The 23,485-nt window shown below is 43.2% G+C and overlaps 1 protein-coding gene across 1 annotated transcript in view; it reads left to right on the top strand.

The window, feature by feature from the left end:
• Positions 1-23,485, top strand: part of DNAI1 (dynein axonemal intermediate chain 1) — a 172,511-nt gene that overhangs the window by 4,921 nt on the left and 144,105 nt on the right. Inside the window, exons 2-3 of the mRNA XM_082191317.1 lie at positions 16,033-16,077; positions 21,698-21,889. Coding sequence (XP_082047443.1) covers positions 16,033-16,077; positions 21,698-21,889 — 237 coding nt within the window. The remainder of the gene's footprint in view (positions 1-16,032; positions 16,078-21,697; positions 21,890-23,485) is intronic.

Here is a 23,485-nt window from a genome sequence, read left to right as displayed (position 1 = left end):
CGCCCCATAAAGAGCAACAACAGATTGGTACAGGATGTCTCTTCAGCTGTACAGTTGGAACATTAATGGCGCAAATTCCCCGGAAAAACGCAAAAGGATTTTTCATATCTTAAAGAAAGAAAATTTGGACATAATTTGCTTGCAAGAAACCCACGTGACCAGGCTCCACAGGAAGGTGTTAATAAACAAAAGATTAGGCCAAGAATTTATTTCATCAGATAGAGTTAAAAAGAGAGGCGTGGTGATCTACGCTAAGGAGAATTTATCACCAAAATTTCTGTTCAAAGATGAACAAGGAAGAATCCTGGCCATTGAAATACAGACTCAAGGAGAGAAAGTTTTGATATTAGGAATTTATGCACCAAATGAGGGGAAATCAGAATTTTACAAGAAGCTACATGAGACACTACTGGACTATCTGGAGTATTCTAACATCATTATGATGGGAGACATGAATGGGGTTGTCTCTACCCTTATGGATAAGTCACAGAACCAGAATTTGACCAAAGATGGAAGACTACCAAAAACTTTCTTTGAACTAACTGACAATATGGATTTAATTGACCTATGGAGGACGAGAAACCCCCTAGGTAAAGAAGGAACTTTCTTTTCTGAGACCCACCTGTCATGGACAAGAATCGACCAAATTTGGACAACTAGAGGGCTGGCACCTAAGACCACAAAAGTAGAAATCTGCCCAAAGACTTGCTCCGACCATAACGCTCTGAAAATGGAAATGAGATTTACTACTGCCGACTCCTTCAGATGGAAAATGAATGACAACCTGTTAAGAGATCAAGAGATTGTAAAGAAGGCCCAAAAAGCTTTAAAGGACTATTTTGAAATTAACCTGAATACCTCGGTGGAAAAAAGAATAATCTGGGACGCAAGCAAAGCTGTTATGAGAGGGTTTCTGATACAACAGAATACGATTAAGAAAAAATTCTGGAATGGGAAAAAGGATAAGATATTGGAGAAGATAAGAGAAGGAGAGAAAAAACTAAGATTGAATCCAAAATCAAAAGAGACTCTAAGAGAAATCAAATTCCACCAATCACAATATTCGAAACTGATTAACCAAGAAGTGGAATGGAAAATTAAACAAATGAAACAAAGATCTTTTGAATCTGCGAACAAATGTGGGAAACTGCTAGCTTGGCAGTTGAAAAAGAGACAAAAATTAAACTATGTTACCAATCTAGAAGTTGAAGGGAAAAATATTCAGAAACCGGGAGAAATTAGAAAGTGTTTCCAGAAATATTTTTAAAAACTCTATACACAAGGACCCGAGGAAGCAATTGAGATAGAACAATTCCTGAAAGACAATGGCCTACCAGAACTATCACAAGAGAAGAGGTCAATCTTGAATTGTAAAATAACACAACAGGAAATTGAGGATGCCATTCAGAACATGCAGTTAGGCAAATCTCCAGGCCCGGATGGACTTACCTCCAAATATTACAGGACGTTAAAAGATTTCTTGATACAACCATTAATGGAGGTTTGTAATCAGATTATGGGGGGAGGGAAGGCACCAGATACGTGGAAAGAAGCATTCATCACATTGATACCCAAAGTGGAAACTGAAAAGACCCAACTTAAGAACTATCGTCCCATCTCACTCCTAAATGTGGATTACAAAATATTTGCAGATATGTTGGCTAATAGATTTAAAAAAGTTCTAAACGAAGTAATTCACAAGGACCAAGCTGGCTTTCTCCCAGGTAGACATCTGTTTGATAATACTAGGAATATTATCGATATTCTGGAACTTTTACAAACAAATATTAACACCAGAGCAGTTTTAATTTTTATTGATGCGGAGAAGGCCTTTGATAATATTTCTTGGAAATTTATGAAGAAAAATTTGGAAGGGATGGGAGTGGGAAGGGGGTTTGAGAATGGAATAGAAGCAATCTATTCAGAACAAAAAGCTAAGTTGATAGTGAACAATGTGGTGACAGAAGAACTTCATATTGAAAAAGGAACACGCCAGGGGTGCCCCCTTTCCCCTTTATTGTTTATTTCGGTCCTGGAGGTTTTGCTGAATATGATAAGGAAGGATCGGCTGGTGCAGGGAATCCAGGTCGGAGCGAAACAATATAAACTGAAAGCATTTGCAGATGACTTGGTTTTAACATTACAGGAGCCAGAATCTAGTACAAAAAGAGTTTTGGAATTGATTCAGAAATTTGGTCGGGTGGCGGGCTTTAAGTTGAATAAACAAAAAACTAAGGTGTTAGGGAAAAACCTGACAGTTAATGAAGCAGAGGGGTTTCAGAGGGAAACAGAACTAAATATTGTTAAAAAAGTGAAATACCTGGGGGTCAATCTCTCTTCCAAGAATTTGAATTTATTTAAAGATAATTATGAGAAATGTTGGTCAGAAGTGAAAAAAGATCTAGAAATTTGGTCAAGATTGAAACTATCCTTGTTAGGCCGAATTGCAGCTATAAAAATGAACGTTTTGCCAAAAATGTTGTTTTTGTTCCAGGCCTTGCAGATTGTGGACAGAGTGGATTGCTTTGGAAAGTGGCAGAAGGACATCTCTAAATTTGTCTGGCAGGGCAAAAAGCCCCGAATAAAGTTTAAAATACTAACTGATGCAAAGGAGAGAGGGGGGTTTGCCCTGCCGGACTTAAGGTTATACTATGAAGCTGCGGCCTTCTGCTGGATGAAAGATTGGATTCTGTTAGAAAACACTGATGTCCTAGATCTGGAAGGCTTTAACAATTCGTTAGGTTGGCATGCGTACCTGTGGTATGACAAGGCAAAAACATTTGGAATGTTTAAAAACCATATTGTCAGAAAAGCAATATTTATGGTCTGGAAAAAATATAAGGACTTATTGGAAAGTAAAACTCCGAGGTGGATATCACCAATAGAGGCCAAGGCTCGGAAAAAACCCAATATGGAGGCCTACTGGCCGAAGTATTGGGAAATAATAGAAAACATTGGAGGTAATTGGAGGTTGCAGAGCTTTGAAAAATTAAAAGGTAAGGTGCAAGATTGGCTACATTATGCCCAAATTAATGAGGTTTTTAAGTTAGACAAAAAAACAGGATTCCAGGTGGAAAAATCGAAACTCGAGACAGAGTTGTTAGAACCAAAGACCAAGTTATTATCGAGAATGTATAACTTGCTGCTTAAATGGAACACTCAGGATGAGACAGTTAAATCAGCCATGATAAAATGGGCTCAGGACATTGGCTACAACATTATGTCTGGGGACTGGGAAAGGTTATGGGCCACCGGTATGAAGTTTACGGCATGTAATGCCTTGAAAGAAAATATTATGAAAATGGTATACAGGTGGTACATGACCCCAGTCAAGCTTGCTAAGATTTACCATTTGTCCGATAATAAATGTTGGAAATGTAAGGAGGCTGAAGGGACATTTTTTCATCTTTGGTGGACCTGCCCAAGAGTGAAGGCTTTCTGGGAAATGATCTATAATGAGTTAAAAAAGGTGTTTAAATACACCTTTCCCAAGAAACCGGAGGCCTTTCTTCTGGGCATTGTCGGCCAGAAGGTGTTAAAAAAGGATAGAACCTTTTTTATGTATGCTACAACAGCAGCAAGAATCCTTATCTTTTTTTTTTTTTCAAAAATTTTTATTGGGTTTTCACATTTTATATAGACAAAAACAAAACACAAAACACCAAAACAAACATAAAAGACAACAAACATATATAATTTCCGAAAATCTTAATTTTCTAACCCTAGTCCTTGACTTCCCCCCACCCCCTCCCTTGCATCCCTATTCCCAAATTTATGTCAGCAAATTGGCATTTCCTTTTTTATCTTAATATTAATCCTTTTATAAAGAAAAGCAAAAATAGATTTTTCCTAAGTTGGACCCCAATTCTCTTCCATCGATTTCTCATTTTATCTTGAATAATTTTCTTATTAACTAAACCCCCTGGTCTTTAGTGTTGTTTAAATTTAGATCCTTCCCTCCCTCCCATCCCCGATTTGCGTCCCTTCCCGAAACATGTCCAAAATATCAGTTCTTAGCCTGGGTTCCGCACGTCCGAGGCTCTCAATTCTCTTTCAGTCCCTCTCCGCCGGTTTTGTTGGTAGTCCTTTATGTCGGTCATCAAGTCTCGAAAGAGTTCCTTCACAATCAGTCCAATCAGTCCATAATCTCTTCCCATATTCAGAAACAACTGCTGAAGAGTTTCCACAAGGCCTAACTCTTGAAGATAATCAAAATCAAAGTCTATGTGGAGGCCCCAATTGTACTTCTTTATTTCAAATTTCTGAGTTCCATAAAGTCCCAGGGCCTCCACTTTCGTCTTCTGTATCTTTCGTAGGCTTAGAGTAGATTTAATCCAATAGTCTCCTTGCTTGTGTTCTCCAGGTGTCAGCTTCTGGTTAATATTTTCCCACTTCACTTGTTCTCTTTCTTGTTTTGTCTTCTCCTCTTCTTTATTTATTATTTCAAATCCAGCTGTGGATTCTTTCTCTCTCAAGTCCTCATTACATTCAGCAAGACTACTTGTTTCAGAATTCAAGGTCATCAGTTGTTTGCTCATATCTGTAGTCTGTTCCTGTAAGATTCCCACCAGGCAAAACATCCTTTCGATTTCTCTCAGTATCTTTCCATCCACAGCCATTGTAATTCCACAGAGTTCCCCCTAGAGGGGTTCTGGTTACTTAATGTTCTTTTCTCCAACAACCCTCTGTCCTGTTATTGTTTCTTTGTTTCCAACAATTTTAATTCAATTGTAACTCCTTTTAACCAGAGAGGTCTTAAATAGCAATTTTTCCACTGTTAACAGTCCATTTGACAGCTTTGACAGCTGTCAAATTCTGCTCCTCTTATACAGGCTCCAAAGCAGGTCGCTCCCGGGCCCGGGAGGGAGGGTTGTTTACAACAAAACAGAAACACTTCCAACACTCCACTCTCCTGCTCAAATTTACCTTTCCAAATCTTGGAAGTTACTGTCTTTTTGAAACTCACCCTTTACAGGGTAGGCACTCCAGCTTAGCTCTTGTATCGTTGCTCTGGATTGTCTGCAAGGGGGGGGTGGGGACTTCCTTTTAACACCCCCCCCCCGATCGTCTCAAATTCGAAAGGTAGAATTTTTAAAGTTCGGTTCCAAATTACTCACGGGTTCTTCTTTTCAGTCCAAATTTCAAGGAAGGAAGTCAGCGCTCTCCAGTCATGGCTCGCGGCTTCGCTCAGCGGCGGTAGCGATCGACTCTCAGTGCCGCGCCGTCCCCCGTATCCCCTCCGCAGCCTTTAAAAAGGCTCTTCGCGAATCAGGGGGGCGCTTAAGGCACCCACCGAGTCTTCAGTCCGCAGGCTTCCGCGCCTGCGGTTTTTAAGGGTCCCCGTGTCGCCGGCACGGCAAAGACCCATCCACCGCTGAGCCGATTCCCTCCGGAGCTCGGAGGAAATCCGCCATTTCCAGATCGCGCCAACCCGGAAGTCAGCAGCAAGAATCCTTATCGCCAAGCATTGGAAGATCCAAGATTTGCCCACACTGGAGGACTGGCAGACGCAATTGATGAACTACATGGAATTAGCCGAGATGACTGCAAGGATCCGAGATTTGGGAGAAGAGGCAATGGAGGAGGATTGGAAAAAATTCAAAGACTATTTGCAAAAGTATTATAAGTTATATGAATCTTAAGATGCCGTATGACTTGGAATGGTAGCCCCAGCAACGAAAGTTGATTATATATGAAATTGGATAATATTTATGAAAGAATCAAAGTTTAAACGGGTAAAAATGACAATATGTTACATTATTAGAGTAAATGGAAAATAAGAGATTTAAACTTAAACTGCAATTGAAAATACAAAGAAACACACGAAATAAGGTTATAATTTGCTGATAACTTTATTGTCAAGAATGCACTATGTGGGAGATGCGGGGAAGTCCGATAGAAATTTGAAATAAGTTGTTGAAATGGTTGTGATTTTCTGTTTTTTTCTTTCTTTCTATTCTTTATGTTTTTTCTTTCTTCTGTTCTATCTGTAATTTGGAAAAAATGTAATAAAAATTATTATAAAAAAAAAAGAATACGGGTGAGATGAACATCAGCAGCACCCCTATCCTGTTTTGTTCCTCATCCTCTCATGAAGGGGACAGCCCATGGCCAGGGTGGCCTCTTAAAGGGGAGGGGTGTCATTAAAAAGGGGACAAAAAGTTATGCTGATCTGCATAAAATGTGCACGCATTTCAATTTATAATCATTTATAATTTATTTATTTGTTGCACTTACAGTCATACTTCGGGTTGAAGTAGCTTCATTTTTGGGTTGCGCTCCACGGCGACCCGGATGTAACAGAGTGTGTTACTTTCGTGTTTCGCTGCTCGCACGTGCGCAGATGGTCAAAATGGCAACACGCGCATGTGCGGAAGCGGCGAATGGTGACCCGCGCAGACACGCGGACACAGGTTGCGTTCGCTTCAGGATGCGAATGGGGCTCCGGAACGGATCCCGTTCACATCCAGAGGTACCACTGTATATCTCACCTTTTCCTCCAAGAATCTCAAAGTGTCATGTGTAGTTCTCCCTCTTCTTCACTTAAACCCCAAAACAGCAACTCTGTGAGGTAGGTTAGTCTGAGAGAAGCAGATGCTATACCTCAATGCCACCCAGAGAGCTTCACGGATTTGAGCCCTAGTCTCGCCCAAGTCTTAGTTTGGCAGTCTAACCACTATGCTGCACTGGCTAACTATAGAGAGATACATTGAGACGTAACTAAATTTAGAGAGCCAGTGTGGTGTAGTGGTTAAGAGCGCTAGTCACGTAATCTGGGGAACTGGGTTCGTGTCTCCACTCCTCCACATGCAGCTGCTGGGTGACCTTGGATAGTCACACTTTTCTGAAGTCTCTCAGCCCCACTCACCTTGTTGTGGGGGAGGAAGGGAAAGGAGAATGTTAGCCACTTTGAGACTCCTGAGGGGAGTGAAAGGCGGGATATCAAATCCAAACTCTTCTTCTTCTTCTAAATTTAGATGGAAATGCAACCCACCTCACCCTAGTGACCTGTGTGTATGCTCCCCCTCCTCCCCAGGTGATTTGATTTGATTTAATATTTGTATTCCGTTTTTCCAACAACAAAAATACTTTGTCTCTTGAGTGTTGGATTAGCATAGATATACTTCAGTTTCAGTTTTATTCAGTAGTTGCAGGTGTGGAGGGGTGTTTGTGTGTGCATGCGCACACGCGCAACGACCTCGTAATGTTCTCTATCATTATAAAGCACAACAGTTCTCTATTATCAATTGCCTTGCATCTGGGTTTGCGGTGGCCCCAAGGTAGACTCAGATTTGGACAACTCACAGGTCACCCCACTCCAAAGAGAGAGAGAAGGCCTCAACACCTCCTCTACTATGCCTTCCTGGTCTGGGGATGACTGCCTTATACCTTCTCCTGCTTCAAAGTCACGTAGGAGTATGTGACTCCAGAATCAGCTACAGGCCCTTTAAGGGTTGCAGGCAGCTCTTCCAGGGGGCAGAGCCATCAGGAAAGGACAGCTTCTGGCTGGTCTTTTGCTGAGAACAACTGTAGTTCAGCCTGTTAAGGCGCACAAGGAGCTGACCAGGGTCCTTGATTGGCAGATCAGAATCCTGGACAGCTCCGAGGAGACCCTGCAGGCTGAGATATGGAATGCTGTACAGTACATATTTCTCAAAGGACTTGCATCATCCAAAGAAAACCTTTGGTTTTCTCTTGCTCTAATGTACTGGATTGTGTGGCAGTCCTTTTATGTCTGCCCCAGCAAAACTGAAGGCAAGAAGAATTTCTGGAATGACCTCAAATAGTACATTCGACTGCTCTAATGGTTCCTCTGCCAAAAGTCACATTTGCTTGAACATGCAGTAAAGGATCAATTTAGATCGGTTTGTTGATGCTGCACATTGTCAAATGTATGGTGCCTTTCAAACAACCCTGTGTGATTGGTTTTGGGATATGAAAACTAATGACTCGGGCAAACTTTGATTCAATGGTGTATGAATCATATCTGTGAAACATAAGGCAAAGTGTTGCAAGGAAGTTTTGCAGAAAATGTGAGCAGTCTCCCAAGACTATAGCCATAACCCAGCAGGTGGTTACAGAGATGCTTGCTATTTCTAGAGGTTTATAAAACTATCTTCCAAAAGTTCAATGGCAGCTCTGTGTGTCTCAGGCAGCAGATTTAAGCACACTGGTGAACAGGGGTGATTTAGCTGCTCTGCTAGTAGCCGCTGCAGGGAACACTAAGAACTGCATTTCTTCTGCTTGTTATAGTAGCCTTTCACTGGTATGTGTAGGCTTGCTGAAATTTAAAACAGGATTAGGAAATGGGCTACCTGCCGGGTTTAAGTACACATCAGCCTTTGCTTTTTCCAAAGACACCAATAAGGACGGAAAGATAAAGTGCTGTTACCAGGCAGGATGAGTCTAAGATTGTATCTGCATTCCCTGCTGCCACCACTGCTCTGACAGAACATGAGGTGGGATGAAGAGATTGCAAGTTGCAATACCCAGTTCTGAAATGGTGTGGAATGGAAGAACCTGAAGCTAGTATGCTCCTGACCTATGTGCATACTGACATAGCAGTGGCAATTGCAACACTCTTATTTGAAACCAGTGGCTCAGTTACATACCTGTATGAAGACCATTTATGGTCCCAGGGTGATTTGCAAACATATCAGAGTTAAATCAATTTGCATTAAAACCATGAAAATAAAATAGCAAAACAACTTGTGACAAAAAATAAATCAGCAGCTCAGAACAGCAATACAGAAGGAGGGAAGACACCCCCTCACCCAAAGGCCTAACTGAAGAGGTGGTCTTAACGTGCAGTGCGGGTTCAGAACACACCATGGGGGAGGTCATTCCACAGCCTGGGGCTCACCGGAGAGAAGGCCCAAGAAAAACTTACATGGAGCTTAAGCCTGTCAGAATTCCCCTCGCCCTGACATGATTTCCTTAAGAAATGAAGTTTATTGATTAATATTAATATAGACTTGTCATCAAAGAAATAAAAGGCAAATTGCTGCTTCTGATTTAATAACTTACATTTGTTGATGATAGAGCAGGACTTTTGAACCTAGCTGGTTGCAGAAGGTTCCTAAAAAGGCTCAGACACACATTCTTCCTCTGCCTCATTGGTAAAAACACTGCTTGGTTTCTCATTCTGTGTTGCCAGTAGGGAGTTCTCTCCAACTTACTCTGGCAACTGTTGGAATGCTGCCATGGAAGTGTCCCAGGGATACTGCATTGGGTTGATCACTATATACAGTGTGTGTGTGTGTGTGTGTGTGTGTGTATGTGTGTATACACACACACCCCCTCCCCACACCCCGTAGCATCATTCTGGAGCAACACTTTGTCTGTGCTGATTGCAGTGGAACTCAAACGGCTACCAACCAGTACTCCTTTCAGCCGCACCCTGCCTTGTCCTGGCCCATCCCATTCCCACCTCCACCGTACACCCCATCACCAATCCTGCTCACTGCTGGGCCACCCAACAGGCCCACCCAAAACCAGCTCAAACTTTGGGAAAGAAAAGAGCAGGATAAATGAGTGCCTAATGACAGGTAAGGGAGAAGGAGAAAGGACCTGGTAATAGAGGAGGGATAGAAGGGGTTGCCCAGGGCCCCCACAAAACTGGAATTGGCCCTTCCCTGGGAAATGTAGTTTTCCTGAGGCATTTTAACTCTTCTGCATGGACATTGTGTCCTAGAAACCATGTGGCCTTTAGCTCCATAGTTTCCAGAAATATTGGGGTCCGTGTAATGATCCAGCTGGTGGCCTGGGAAACTGCAGTTCCCGCTGTCTCTGGCACCAGGTATGCTGCCACAGCAGTGTTCTAGCTAGTACCAGGGTGGAAGGTGGGTGAGGCCCTCCAGCTGCCACTGCTGCTATAAAACCACCAGAATTCCCTGCTGCTGCTACCACAAAGCCAGATACATAGGAAAGGCGTTTGTGTTGGAAAATTCCACTCCACCTTTAGTTGCAGACATGGAACTGTTGCATGTCACATGTCTGTTTACATACCAGCACGGCTTACTGGGAACTTCCGTTGTGTGTATAGCTTTTGCTTTTCTCTGTCTCTCTGAGAAGACAAAGAGAGAGACGACATGTTTCTTTGTCCTGATTTATGATTAATAAATATGTAGTTGTGGTATGCTTCCACAAGCCTCAGGCCTATTCTGTGCACACAGTTTGCTCTGCTGATATAGTGTGCCTGGCTTTGAAGCCTGGGTTGCTGATTTACATCAGAGCAGAGGCCGATGGGTCTTCGCAGTGGGATGGCTGGAAGGAGACGGCCCAGCTGGGACTAGCCAGCTGGCCTTGCAACCCTCTGCATGCCAACAGTTTGGAGCAAGCTACAGGGTGCATGGATGTGGGCTTGGGAGGCTCACAGAGATTGGAGTAGGTGTTTGGATTGCATCGCATTCTCAGTAGTGTCCCTGCAAGTGTGACCAGGCCCAAATTAGCCTTAGACTAAGCTGAGTTATTCATCTCTCTCTTTTTAGAAGGAGCAGCGGCTTGGTTGGCTGAACTCGGATCTGAACTGAGCTATCTGTATTTCACCTTTCACTCCTCCCCATTTTCCTCCTGTCCTCTTGGAAGCAGCTGCCTCTCTTTGTCCTAGGCACTTCCTTTCTGCCTGCTCTGCCACTCTCTGGATTCTCTGGTTTTGATGGAGCTGCTTTTGCGGTGTTACTTTTTATGTATTTGTCCTGTATTTAAGATTTTGGTTTACCGCATGGTTTATTTCTGGCCTCTTGACCATAATAAACAGAGGGTGACAATGGTTCTGAGCATCTCAGCCAGAGGCCACTCGTTCTGCCCAATCTTTCTTGACATGAGAGCCGCTCTCAGCTGTAACTCCCAGAGGCCTTATTGTCCCTAAGTCTCTGTTCAAGGCATTTTGGTATAGAGAGCGATGCTAATATATTATTTATTCAGAACCTATAATTAGATAACAAGTAAAACTTGGCAGTATATTCTGAAAAGTATGCTTTTATAGACACGTTTTTATCTCTCAAAGCTATAAGTAATGCTTTATGTTACAACATTATGCATATTTTATGGATTGCCATATTCCCTGCTGCAACTGCTCTTATCTTCTCCAAGCCTTTGCAAATAAAACAAGTTATAAATATAAACAGATGAACTGAACAGGGCTAAGCATGCAACTTCGCTGGGTTTAAAGCAGTTGACATTTATATGTCCTGAGGAGCGGTTTCTTTCAAGATGGAAGCCTGGGAAGATCGCAGGATGTATAGCTTTTGTTGCATGCTGCTCTGAAATTACTTCTTTTGACTTCAGTATACTTCAGGGAGAGTGCTCAGGATTTAAAAGCTTTCAGGATCACCTCTAGGTGTCTTCAAGCCCAAAGAGAACATATTTCATGCTTAATGGCCAAATCCTATCCCTGGCTTTAGCCAAGGCTGGTGCCTCAGCAAACACAGATATATTTAATATGAGGCAAGCTTTCTGCCTGCATGGTAGAGCTTTCCAAACTGTGTGTTGTGAGACATTAGTGTGTCGGCTGCAGTGTGTAGGTGTGTCGTGTGAACGCTCCTCCTGGGGCTAGAAAGGGGTTAATTTATCACCTCCAGTTTGCTAGTAAAACTGAATTACTGTGTCAGGAAATGATGCATGTCCAAAAAGTGTGTCACCAACATGAAAAGTTTGGAAAGCTCTGCTGTATGGGTTTGCACTGGTTCCAGGCAAATGGAACGGGAAACCATGGCTTTTTGAATTCTATGCTGCAGTCTACACGTGACCTTTCCTGTTTTGTGGTTGTTGTATTGCATGCATGGGCCTCTTCGGGGCACCGGGGATGAGCAACAGGGATAGGGGGCCAACTCCCAGCACCTAAGCAAAGTGATGAGGGGCCCTGTGAGCTCAAAAAACCTTGTGTAAACTTTCCTTATGATTTGAATTTTGGGTGGAGTAGAATTGAATTCTTTTTTCTTTTAAATGCCAGCATGCCATGAAACAGTTTCTGCTCATCCGACACTAAAATTACTCAGATCCCTTGATTGCTCATCATGAGAAAGAGATACAGTTTGCACAAAACAGCAGAAGAAGCTGTAAACCTGTACCTGAGTTGTACCACTTTAGACTATGGCTACATACACATACATACAGGGATGCGGGTGGCGCTGTGGGTTAAACCACAGAGCCTAGGACTTGCTGATCAGAAGGTCAGCAGTTCAAATCCCCGCGACGGGGTGAGCTCCTGTTGCTCGGTCCCTGCTCTTGCCAACCTAGCAGTTTGAAAGCACACCAGTGCAAGTAGATCAATAGGTACCGCTCTGGCGGGAAGGTAAACGGCGTTTCCGTGCGCTGCTCTGGTTCGCCAGAAGCGGCTTAGTCATGCTGGCCACATGACCTGGAAGCTCTACGCCGGCTCCCTCGGCCAATAAAACGAGATGAGCGCCGCAACCCCAGAGTCGGCTATGACGGGACCTAATGGGCAGGGGTCCCTTTACCTTTACCTTTACATACACACTATACCAGGGGTCTCTTGTTGTTAACTGCCGTGGCCTCTTTTCATTGGAAGGGCAGGATATCAATTTAATAAATAATACACAGTTCAGCCCTCACAGAGCTACGATCTGCAGCAGCCTTAACAAATTATAGCTCCCAGGACTCTTTGGGGAAGGGATATGCTTTAAATGTTTGGAGGGATGAAGAGTTATTTCAGAAAGTGCTTGTTCACATGAGAACAAAAAAACAAACTGTTATGTTCTCACCCTGGGCCAGCAGGGAGATACTGTAGATAGTTATGCAAATGAAGGATCGAAAGTGATGTTCAGTGATTGGCTAGTTACAGAAAATGGTTACTGTTGCATTCTAGTGGAGCTCCATATAAGCAGGCTGACTGAGCTCCTCAGTTCAGTTCTGTTCCAGCTTACAAATAAAGAGCTGCTTTGGAAGAATCGCTGTGTTGTCTGATATGTGCACCCACAATTTAACACAAACTTTGGCAAAAGAAATGCAAGCAGACAATAAGGGATGCAAAGGAAGAAAGAGAATTTGAGGAGCAGGTATGGTTTTATATGGCAGGGTTTAAAATTAAGTGCCTCCCCCACCTGTAATCTGAATTGGTACAGTCCAGGTACAAGTTTGCCGTTTCATCTGGGGTTTGTGAGATACGAACCAGACCAGAGATTTAGGGCTGAATTGCCTTTTGCTGCATGTCCAATCTCTTCTTATGTGTGGCTTTGCTTTGGGGTCTTTCCCCCATATAGTTAAAACAAATTTACTGAAATTTACTTGATTGCATTTTATGTCAAGTTAATTGAAATATGTGTAACTGCCCAAAACAATTAGCTTCCAATTGTCTTGTCAATGCCTTTCCTGCCAGATAAATACTTTTATAGACTCATCTGTGGAGGCTAATGGCAGCCGGGCTTTGTTTCATGCTTTAAATTAGCAATTTGCTGGTTGAATTGGGTCTAAATTAATCTGTGCTTTGGAAATCTCTTATCAATTGTATTCCCTAAATCCCATTAAACTAGCATCCAGGAGGCTCATTGTACAAGAAAATGATCATGACCATTTCTCTCCCCCATATGAACAGAGGGCCTTTTTTTCCATTTGGCACTCAAATCATTGTAGAATATTCTTTGCAGCTTGGTTTTGTGGATTATTATAATGTGACCCTTTCGTGGGCCAAAATATCAGGCCTGCTTGATGGTCATCAGTGCTTTTTTTCCTTAAAAACTGTTTAGGGGTACTCTCATTTTCCTACTCATATTGAAATACTGCCCCTCAATGAGGCCAAACTTAGATTCACAAAATGTTTAGGGGTATGCGTCCCCCCCCCAGAAAAAAAGCATGGGTTGTTGTCCTCAATGTGCATATTACCATATTTACACGAATCTAATGCGCACCTCAGTTTTCAGAACCTTGAAACCAAAAAAGTATTTGGTGGTGAATGTTAATGCGCCATCAGATGTAATGCACACCCTAATTTTCATGTCGTAATGTGGCCGCAAAAAAGGTGTGCCTTACATCTGAGTAAATGCGGTATATCTGGGCAATAACAGTGGGGTTTATCAGGCTGGAGGTGCGGCAGCTCTTTCCTCTCTGAAAGTTTCTGTTCCTTTCCAGAACTGAAATTATACAAAATAAAAAAATTCCTTCCAGTAGCACCTTAAAGACTAACTAAGTTAGTTCTTGGTATGAGCTTTCGTGTGCATGCACACTTCTTCAGATACACTGAAACAGAAGTTGCCAGATCCTTCTATATAGTGAGAAGGTGGGGAGGGGTATTACTCAGAAGGGTGGTGGGAATGGGAGATTGGCAGATAGCCGAGATGAGCCTGTTGACGACTCTTAATGACTGTAATAGGTCTTACAGGAAAAGGCAAGGGGTGAGAAGGTAAGAAATGGCTTAGTCATGTATAATGGGATAAGAATCCAATGTCTTTGTTCAAACCAGGTCTCTCCATGGTTTTAAGTTTGGTAATGAGTTGCAATTCAGCAGCTTCTCTTTCCAGTCTATTTCTGAAATTCCTTTGTAGTAAAACAGCTACTTTGAGATCTTGTATAGAATGTCCTGGGAGATTGAAGTGTTCTCCTACTGGTTTCTCTGTTTTGTGATTCTTGATGTCAGATTTATGTCCATTTATTCTTTGGCGTAAGGTTTGGCCTGTTTGTCCAATATAGAGAGCTGAAGGACACTGTTGGCATTTGATGGCATACACAACGTTAGACGATGAGCAATTAAATAGTCCCGAGATGGTATGTGTGATGTTGTTGGGGCCAGTAACGGTGTTGTCTGGGTGTATGTGGCAGCAAAGTTGGCATCAGGGTTTATTGCAGGCTCTGGTGCGAGTGTCCATGTTAAGTCTGGTTGTAGTATTATTGTGGGTTAGGATTTGTTTAAGATTGGGTGGCTGTCTGTAGGCAATGAAAGGTCTTCCTCCCAGAGCTTGAGAAAGAGAACTGTCATTGCCCAGGAGAGGTTGTAGATCTCTGATGATGCATTGTACTGTTTTAACTTGGGAGCAGTGGCGTAGCGTGGGGGGTGCAGGGGGGGCTGGGGAGGGCAGAGATGCACTTCAATCTCCCAGGACATTCTATACAAGATCTCAAAGTAGCTGTTTTACTACAAAGGAATTTCAGAAATAGACTGGAAAGAGAAGCTGCTGAATTGCAACTCATTACCAAACTTAAAACCATGGAGAGACCTGGTTTGAACAAAGACATTGGATTCTTATCCCATTATACATGACTAAGCCATTTCTTACCTTCTCACCCCTTGCCTTTTCCTGTAAGACCTATTACAGTCATTAAGAGTCGTCAACAGGCTCATCTCAGCTATCTGCCAATCTCCCATTCCCACCACCCTTCTGAGTAACACCCCTCCCCACCTTCTCACTATATAGAAGGGTCTGGCAACTTCTGTTTCAGTGTATCTGAAGAAGTGTGCATGCACACGGAAGCTCATACCAAGAACTAACTTAGTTGGTCTTTAAGGTGCTACTGGAAGGAATTTTTTTATTTTGACTATGGCAGACCAACACAGCTACCTATCTGTAACTGAAATTATACATTTTGGGTTGCGAACACCGCAGGTTGTGTGTTTTCAGGTTGTGGACCGCGCCGAACCCAGAAGTACCGGAACGGGTTACTTCCAGGTTTTGGTGCTCAAGCATGCACAGAACCACAATATGACATCACGCACAATTCAGAAGTGCTGAATCGTGTCATGCGTGCGCAGACGTGGTGCTGTGGGTTGTGAATGCTGCGGGTTGCGAACGTGTCTCCCACACGGATCACGTTCGCAACCCAAGGTATGACTGTAATGCCTAGTTCTCTTGGTAGCATTCTGCTTATTTTTATCAGCAAACATATACCACTATGGATTCAAGTGTTTCAGTAGATAATGAAAGACACAGAAAGTTTTTCTGAATATTTTCTGTGGAACAAACTGGGATCTCTGGCTAAAGTAGCCATTCTTGACAACTGTTCCTAGTTCTTCTTTGATCGTCAAAGGACCTTGTGTAAAATTTGACCATGTTTGACCCCATCTTTATGTTTTGTTTCTAGAGCCAGACTACACTTAAACCTTCCAAATCAACAATAAGGAGACGGGTAAGAGATTCAATTCTAAATTCATTTTCTTGCAACTCAGGGCAGCAATCTTAGTGGATTTTTGTTTGTTGGTTTTGGAATATGAGTGTGTTTAAAATGGCAGACCTGGGAGAGAGCTGGATTAAATTTCTTTTGTGCACTAGCACTTGAATGAATTTACTAGGGAGTAGACCTCACTGATTTAAATGGAAATTCATAAAGGAAATAACAATAACAGTGTATATTCAGAATGCGACCTTTAGATTGCAAGAGACAAAAGTGGGCAGAGCCATGGATGTGACTCTTACTTTTGGAAGGAACGACATTCCAGTCGTGCAAAAGTCAGAGGCTTTTACACCCCCACACAGCATATGCCTCTCTCCACCCTGCATCCAGGATGAAGGTTCAGCCAGCAGAGGCATTATCAGATTTCAGCCAGTGGGCAGCATTTGAGGACAGTGTGGGGCAGGGCCAGTGAGGGGTGAGGGGTGGGCAGAGGGGCTGTGTCCTGGGGAGACACCTCACATGCTTCTTAGTCATAGGCCTAAAGCATCCTTCACAGATCTGGCCACTTCTGTGCTTGGTAAAAGAAAGAAAATATGAAAAACCGCAGAGGTGCAGGATTAATATTTTATATTATCAAGCATAAAGTATCTGAAAGCAGGGTGACGTATGATAATCCCAGCATGTTTTGAGCATCAGTCTTCTTCAAGGCATTGCCTATAACTATTACCCTGTTGAAATACACAATGAGGGAGGAGGCAGGTTTTTCAATCAATCAATCAATCAATCCTTTATTAGGCATAGTAAACCACACATTATCAAACAAACACCGTATACAAATTGTGCAAAATATGAATTCAGCATAACAAGGTTTGTCCCAGTAAGGTTTTTCTCCCCAAAGATGTATAGGAAATATAATAAACAAAAGGTGAATTAATGGTCTAAATTTCAATCTTTCGAAGAAAAAAAGATTGCTGGCACACCTTGCATGCAATGAGGGGGAAAGAGGAAGGACATTCTTGGGGCTTTTCTTCAGCTGGAACTCACCCAAACTCAGTTCTGGCATCTCTTTTTCTAGAGAAATAGCACTGGGCATTTTTCTCCTTCCTCTTATTCTTCCTGGAGCATTCCCGTTTCAGAGGAACAAAGAAATCTTTCTACCCGGAGAGAGAACTAGCTAACTCTGGGGTGGAGAACTTGTGGTCCCCCATTTTGTTGATGGATTGAAACTCCTATCCCCCCAGACCATCGGCCATGCTGCTAGGGCGAATGGGAACTGCAGGGGGCGTGGAGCCACAGGTTCTCCAGCTCTGTGTTAAACGAACAGCTCCCACCCTGTCAAAAAGAATGAAGAAAAACTGAATATGAAATAAAATGAAACTGAGACATGGTCTTGACTTTCATCTGAAGTTATAGGAACAGGCGCTGCACTGGGCCATCAAAGAGGATAACCAAAAGCTCCATTTTACCCATTTTAACACCCCAGATTTGGAAAGAAATGTCCATCATGTTCTAAACTACATGAAAGAAAGTCGCATGCCCTTCTCCATGCACACTGCTTAAGGATCAGGCTGGTATAAAACGGTGTCTCTTGACCATTTTAAAGATATATCTTGAGTTCTTCAGAAAGCCTTCCCTCTAAAATTCACTATCTATAAGAACCTGCTGCATGAAAATTTCACCCCCAGCTTTTAAAGGTGGCCTTGGTGTTACCTTGATATCTGGCATATGCTAAAACTTTTTTTTTTTGAAAAAACCCTGTTCATTAGCCTTTAGAGTTTTTCGTATTATTAGGCATATTTGTGTGCAGCTTTGCATTAAGCAAAAAGGATATGTGGACACAGCAGAATGCATAACGGTGCATCTGCTCCCAAGTGGAGTCACTGCTTTCTCCCCTGAAATCTTTTCCTTGGTGTTTGCAGGGAAGGCTCCCCAGAGACCCACCCCCTGTTTTGTGTGCATGCTGGACAGTGAATGGAGCGCTCCTTTGATCAATATTCCATTCACCCTTGCTGAGAGCAGTCATGCATAGGAAGATCCAATTAGACCCTGGATTCCGTATCCGCTGCATTGATACAGGGCACAGGTCTGAGCGACGCTTCTAGGAAAACCGGATTGAAAAGGGAGGCTGACGTATTGAAATTCAGCTCATGGCAGCCTTTCAGAGCAAAGGGGAGAAATTGCCCCAAGCCCCTGAATTCATTTCAATCAAAAGCTCTGTGCTGCACACCAGTAATGGATATAAATTTAAATTAATTTCTCCTGCAGTTGGTTTCTTGCTACCTATGGGACAAAGAGCTCCCAAGAACTGCACACACAGTGACACTGATTGGACCCATGTGTTGGGCATCAGGTGTGTGCAAGGCCTGACCCCCCAGCAACAGTTGGTGACAAGTACCTGGAACAGAAGGGACAGCAGGCAGGGACAAGGGATAGCGTAGTGATTCATTGCCTCTCAGTACCATGTGTTGTCCAGATAGAGTACAGAGACCTTGGAGACATTTGTATCAGGGAGTAAGTGGCCCAGAACTGCCTGCCTAGGATTACCTGACTGAGTCCTGGCTTCTGTCTGGTTACACCTGCCGGAACCTTACAAGTCCGTTGTACAGGAACTCTGCAATTCAGCAAAAGTTACTCTAGCACCCATTGGACATGACTGTGTGTGAGGCACAGCCAACTTCCTAAGAGAGTCGCAGAGGAAGACATTGGGCAGAAAAGAGACTTTCTCTTAAGCAAAAATATGGAGAATTCTGTAGCATCATAAAGATGATCTCAGGGTTGGGATGCTATCATCATCATCATCATCATCAAATTAAATTAAATTAAATTTCTATATCGCCTTTCATCTGAAGATCACAGGGCTGTTTACAATATAAAAATACAAAATACGAACAAAACGAACAAAAACAATAACCTTCTCCCCAGTTTAAAATCCCATAGTTTAATTAGCCAAAGAAGAGGAATATTTTTGCCTGGTGGGTAACCACTCTACCCTGAACACACCACGTTATACGGAACTCAAGCAGTAAACAATAACATTTTTTGAAGGTCCAGACAGTGGAGTTTGGAAACTGCTTATGTGTCGGAGAAAAGCTTGATGGTTCATGAAACTTTGAGGAGAGGCAATCGCAATCTGCACTGCTTGTGCCCTGATTGCCTATCCCTGACCCATAATTAAATATTTTATTCTGTTTGTTACAGAAGAGAATAGGTGTTTCTTTTGCTCTGCTGCACACCCAGCTAGCTTTGGAAGAACGTGGTTCTTAACATGTGTCACCGCTCCTATCTTCATATTTAAAACATCTCACAGAAGTGACACTTTGAAATTACTTTATTTTGTGAAGCCTTTGAGGAGCCACTGTCTAGAGATCATCAATGGAATATGCATTGAATTGTGACTAATTCAGGAATTGGACAGAAGATGATCAGAGGAGCAGGAAGTGTCATTCTTCAAACCTAGATGATTAAAAAGAAAAGAGAACTAAGAATGGGGGAGGGGATAAATGATCCACGGGAATGGTAGTGACTTTGATAGTCACCCTAATCCAAGTGGGTTCAGTCAACAGATGTTGATTAGAAGTTATCCGCCAAATGACAAAATCTCCCTCAGCCCTTGGGACAAAAGTCTTGCCTCAAGATCTTCCACCCACATTCTTTTCCATACCTGGTCAGGTCTTTTGGCTCCTGAACTGCCAGATTGGAAAAGCTGAATATGAAATGTCCATTGACAGTGAATATTATGGGACAGACAGAAAGGGTTTGGTCTATGTTATATCACTTAACAATGCCTTAAATGTTAGGTTGTTGCTTTTTAAATGACCACAAATAGATGCTCCAGCATAGCAGGAGTTACTAATCCAGAAAGAGATGCAGACCAGAAAATAGCAGAGCAGAAAGTTATTCCTTCCTGCCCTCTCGTCTTCTCATTTGAGGCCAACCTTTCTATAGACACGGTTCCAACCAAGCTCCTGGTGCTTAACTTTGCATTCAGAAAACACCCATCGGACAAAAGCCAGGAACCTCTGCAGTGCTTAGACATACAATATGGGAGGTGATTTCTGCGAGCCCTTGCAGCTATAAAGGCTGTCACAATGCAGCATTTCCCGAAACAAGTTGTCGAAACGACAAGCTCATTTCACTGTTGAGATCACTGGCTTTCAGCAGATGAAGAGAGGCAAAACCACGACCCACCTAGTCTAACATCTTGCTTCACAGTTGTGTATGCCTTAGCCAGCCTCCTACCAATTCCCAGCCACACCACTGGATTTGGATGAAAAGGACCAGCAGAGGTGGAGGTCATTGGTGGAGCTTCATCCCGGATCTCCAGAGGCTTGATGCAGACAGTAATGAAACAGGTCACTGTAGAAACCACGGCCTCAGTGCCGTGGAGCTGAACTATAGACTCCAAGCATCATCTTCTGGATCTTGTTGTTACTATTAAATTGATAACCCATGAGTCACCAACGTTTGGGGGGGGGGTCCATGGACGCATTTGAAATTTAGTCATGGCCCTTCTGTTTCTCTCCCTTCTCCAGAGTCACATTTGTACACAAGATGATAAGAGCAAAACACAGAATATATCTCTGACCACAGCACTCCATTGTCTCTCCTGCTGTCCTCTGACTCCTGCAGCACCCCACTTTCTCTGCGCCTCCAGTCACTCTGTTTTGTCTCCACCCAGTCTCCCAGCTCACTCCATTTCCCCTCCCACCTTCTTGTCCCACCTTCCTTCCATTCAACTGCTCGGGTGATTTCCAAGGCTCCGAGTGGCAACTGATTTGGATGCTGAAAAGCACCTACAGCTGAAGGGAGAAGAGGAGGAAGAGTTTTACTTCTTTTCTCCTTCAGCAGTGTGTACTTTGTGGGAGACGAGGGATGTCATGAAGCGGAAGCTCACAAGGGTGCCATTGCGCCCACGGGCACCATGTTGGTAACCCCATATCTCCTAGGCAGGTAGGAACAGAATCACAAAAGAATGGTGCCTCTAGCCTGCTCCTTTGCAGACAATCTATAAAGACACCACAGTGGCATAAGTTCTTTTCTCTTCTCTTCTCTTCTCTTCCTTTCTTTTTTCTTTCTTTAATTCATTATTTTATTTAAATTTTATACAATTATTTACATTTTATACATTCCTTTTTAAATTTTTTTGACAAAGTAATAATCATAAATAAGGGACGTGGGTGGCACTGTGGGTTAAACCACAGAGCCTAGGATTTGCCGATCAGAAGGTCGGCAGTTCGAATCCCCACGATGGGGTGAGCTCCCGTTGCTCGGTCCCTGCTTCTGCCAACCTAGCAGTTCAAAAGCATGTCAAAGTGCAAGTAGATAAATAGTTACCACTCTGGCGGGAAGGTAAACGGTGTTTCCGTGCGCTGCTCTGGTTCGCCACATGACCCGGAAGCTGTACGCCGGCTCCCTTGGCCAATAAAGTGAGATGAGTGCTGCAACCCCAGAGTCAGTCACGACTGGACCCTAATGGTCAGGGGTCCCTTTACCTTTACCTTTAATAATCATAAATAAATAAGAATTAAAATGTGCACCCCACCACTGAGACCATTCCATTAGGCATTTGTTCAATTATTGCTGCCCTGGCAAGACAGAATCCACCTCACCCTGTTGTTTAACTCTGTTGTTCTAGGATGACGAAGGTGGTGCTGAAGTGGAAGGGGGGGCAGATGAATGGGCACAGGCCAAGACATTAATCAAGCCCCCAGACCAGCTGGAGCTGACAGATGCTGTAAGTATATTTTGGAAGGGAGTCACTGCAGGGTCTCGTTCCAGCCAATCTGGTGGCCCCTACGGTGCATGCATAATAACCCCGAGCACGGATGTGGGAACCCAGCCTCAAATCCCTGCTCTGCCCAGCTCAGCCAAGTCATGATCCCCGGGTATGAGGCATAGAAGAGGTTTAAGTAAGTGATATAAAAATGAGAAATGATTGTCATAGTGATCTTATAGGAGAGCTATTATTCGTTTGCAGTGCTAATGTCATGGGCTGGCTGGATACAGCTTGGGAATCCCCAAGGGAACCCCCCAGGGGGAAAAAGACTTACCCTTCTTTCTCCAGAGCTCGATTGCTATTTGATGGTGTCTGCACTGGACTAGTACTTTCCCCAGTACTCCATGTTTTTGTGTCCGTTGCTACACTTCCATTTGTGGAGGGCCACCAAACTCAATATTTTCTCTAACCTGACTGGCGAGAGCAGCAGCTCTTCAAGTTCTTATGCAAAAGTTTTTCCTATTTCTCCTACTTAAGAGACTTGTAGGAACAGGGATTGAACCCATGAGCATATTAATCCCATGTGCTCTGAGCAACAGGCCCTCCTTGTTGGAAGCAGCCCAAACTGTGATAGATTTTGGAACGCCGTGAAAAGAATTGCCCAATAGCTCTTCGAGTTCTGGGCCTTGGGTTAGTTTAATTGTACCCAACACACAAATGAGCCTTCCCTTTTCCAGGTCTTAAGAACGGGGAACTTGAAGCCAAAGGGATTCTGCTTGTTTGATTGCAAATGAGGTTGTATATGTTATGTACTGAAGTTCTCACCCTGGGCCAGCAGGCGGAGACTGTAGATAGTTTTCACTCAGGTCCACATATGCAAATAAGGGATTGAAAGTGATGTTCAGTGATTGGATAGTTACCGAAAGTGGTTACTGTTACGTTCTAGTGGAGCTCTATATAAGCAGGCTGGCTGAACCCTTCAGTTCAGTCCTGTTCTGGCCTGTGAATAAACAAGAGCTGTTTGAAGAATTGCTGTGTCGTCTGATGTGTTCACCCACAACTTCACAATATACAGTGGTGCCCCGCAAGACGAATGCCTCGCAAGACGGAAAACTCGCTAGACGAAAGAGTTTTCCGTTTTGGAGGTGCTTCGCAAAACGAATTTCCTATGGGCTTGCTTCGCAAGACGACAATGTCTTGCGAGTTCCTGCTGGTTTTTTTCTCCTTCCCCCCTTTTTCTAAGCCGCTAAGCCGCTTATCAGCTGATCCGATCAGCAGATAAGCCGCTAAAAGCCGCTAATAGCGCTAATCCGCTAATCCGTCAATGGGCTTGCTTCGCAAGACGAAAAAACCGCTAGACGAAGAGAATCACAGAACAGATTCTTTTCGTCTTGCGAGGCACCACTGTAAGTCCCACAGGTTATTCTTTGCGTGTTTTCTCCCACAAAGGAAAACTGTTTTGTCAAGAAGCATGCATGACTGGCTGAAGGGAATTACTCATTTTTGCACACAAAATGGAAGAACACTGACTCATAACATTTACTTTTCCACCAAAAGAAAATAATACACCCTCCCCGAATATATCAAGAAAGTTCAGTTACTTCCTTCTGCATGCAGTGTTCATTTGAACCTAACGTTTTCATGAAATACATCAAATCAGTACTGTCATTATTTCTAATGGGGGGAAATCATTTTAAGAAGTTTCCT

Source organism: Podarcis vaucheri (assembly GCF_965113315.1).
Source record: "Podarcis vaucheri genome assembly, chromosome: 11".
Lineage (NCBI taxonomy): Eukaryota > Metazoa > Chordata > Lepidosauria > Squamata > Lacertidae > Podarcis > Podarcis vaucheri.
Note: the sequence above shows the minus strand (reverse complement) of the source record. Positions and strands in the feature narration are given on the sequence as shown.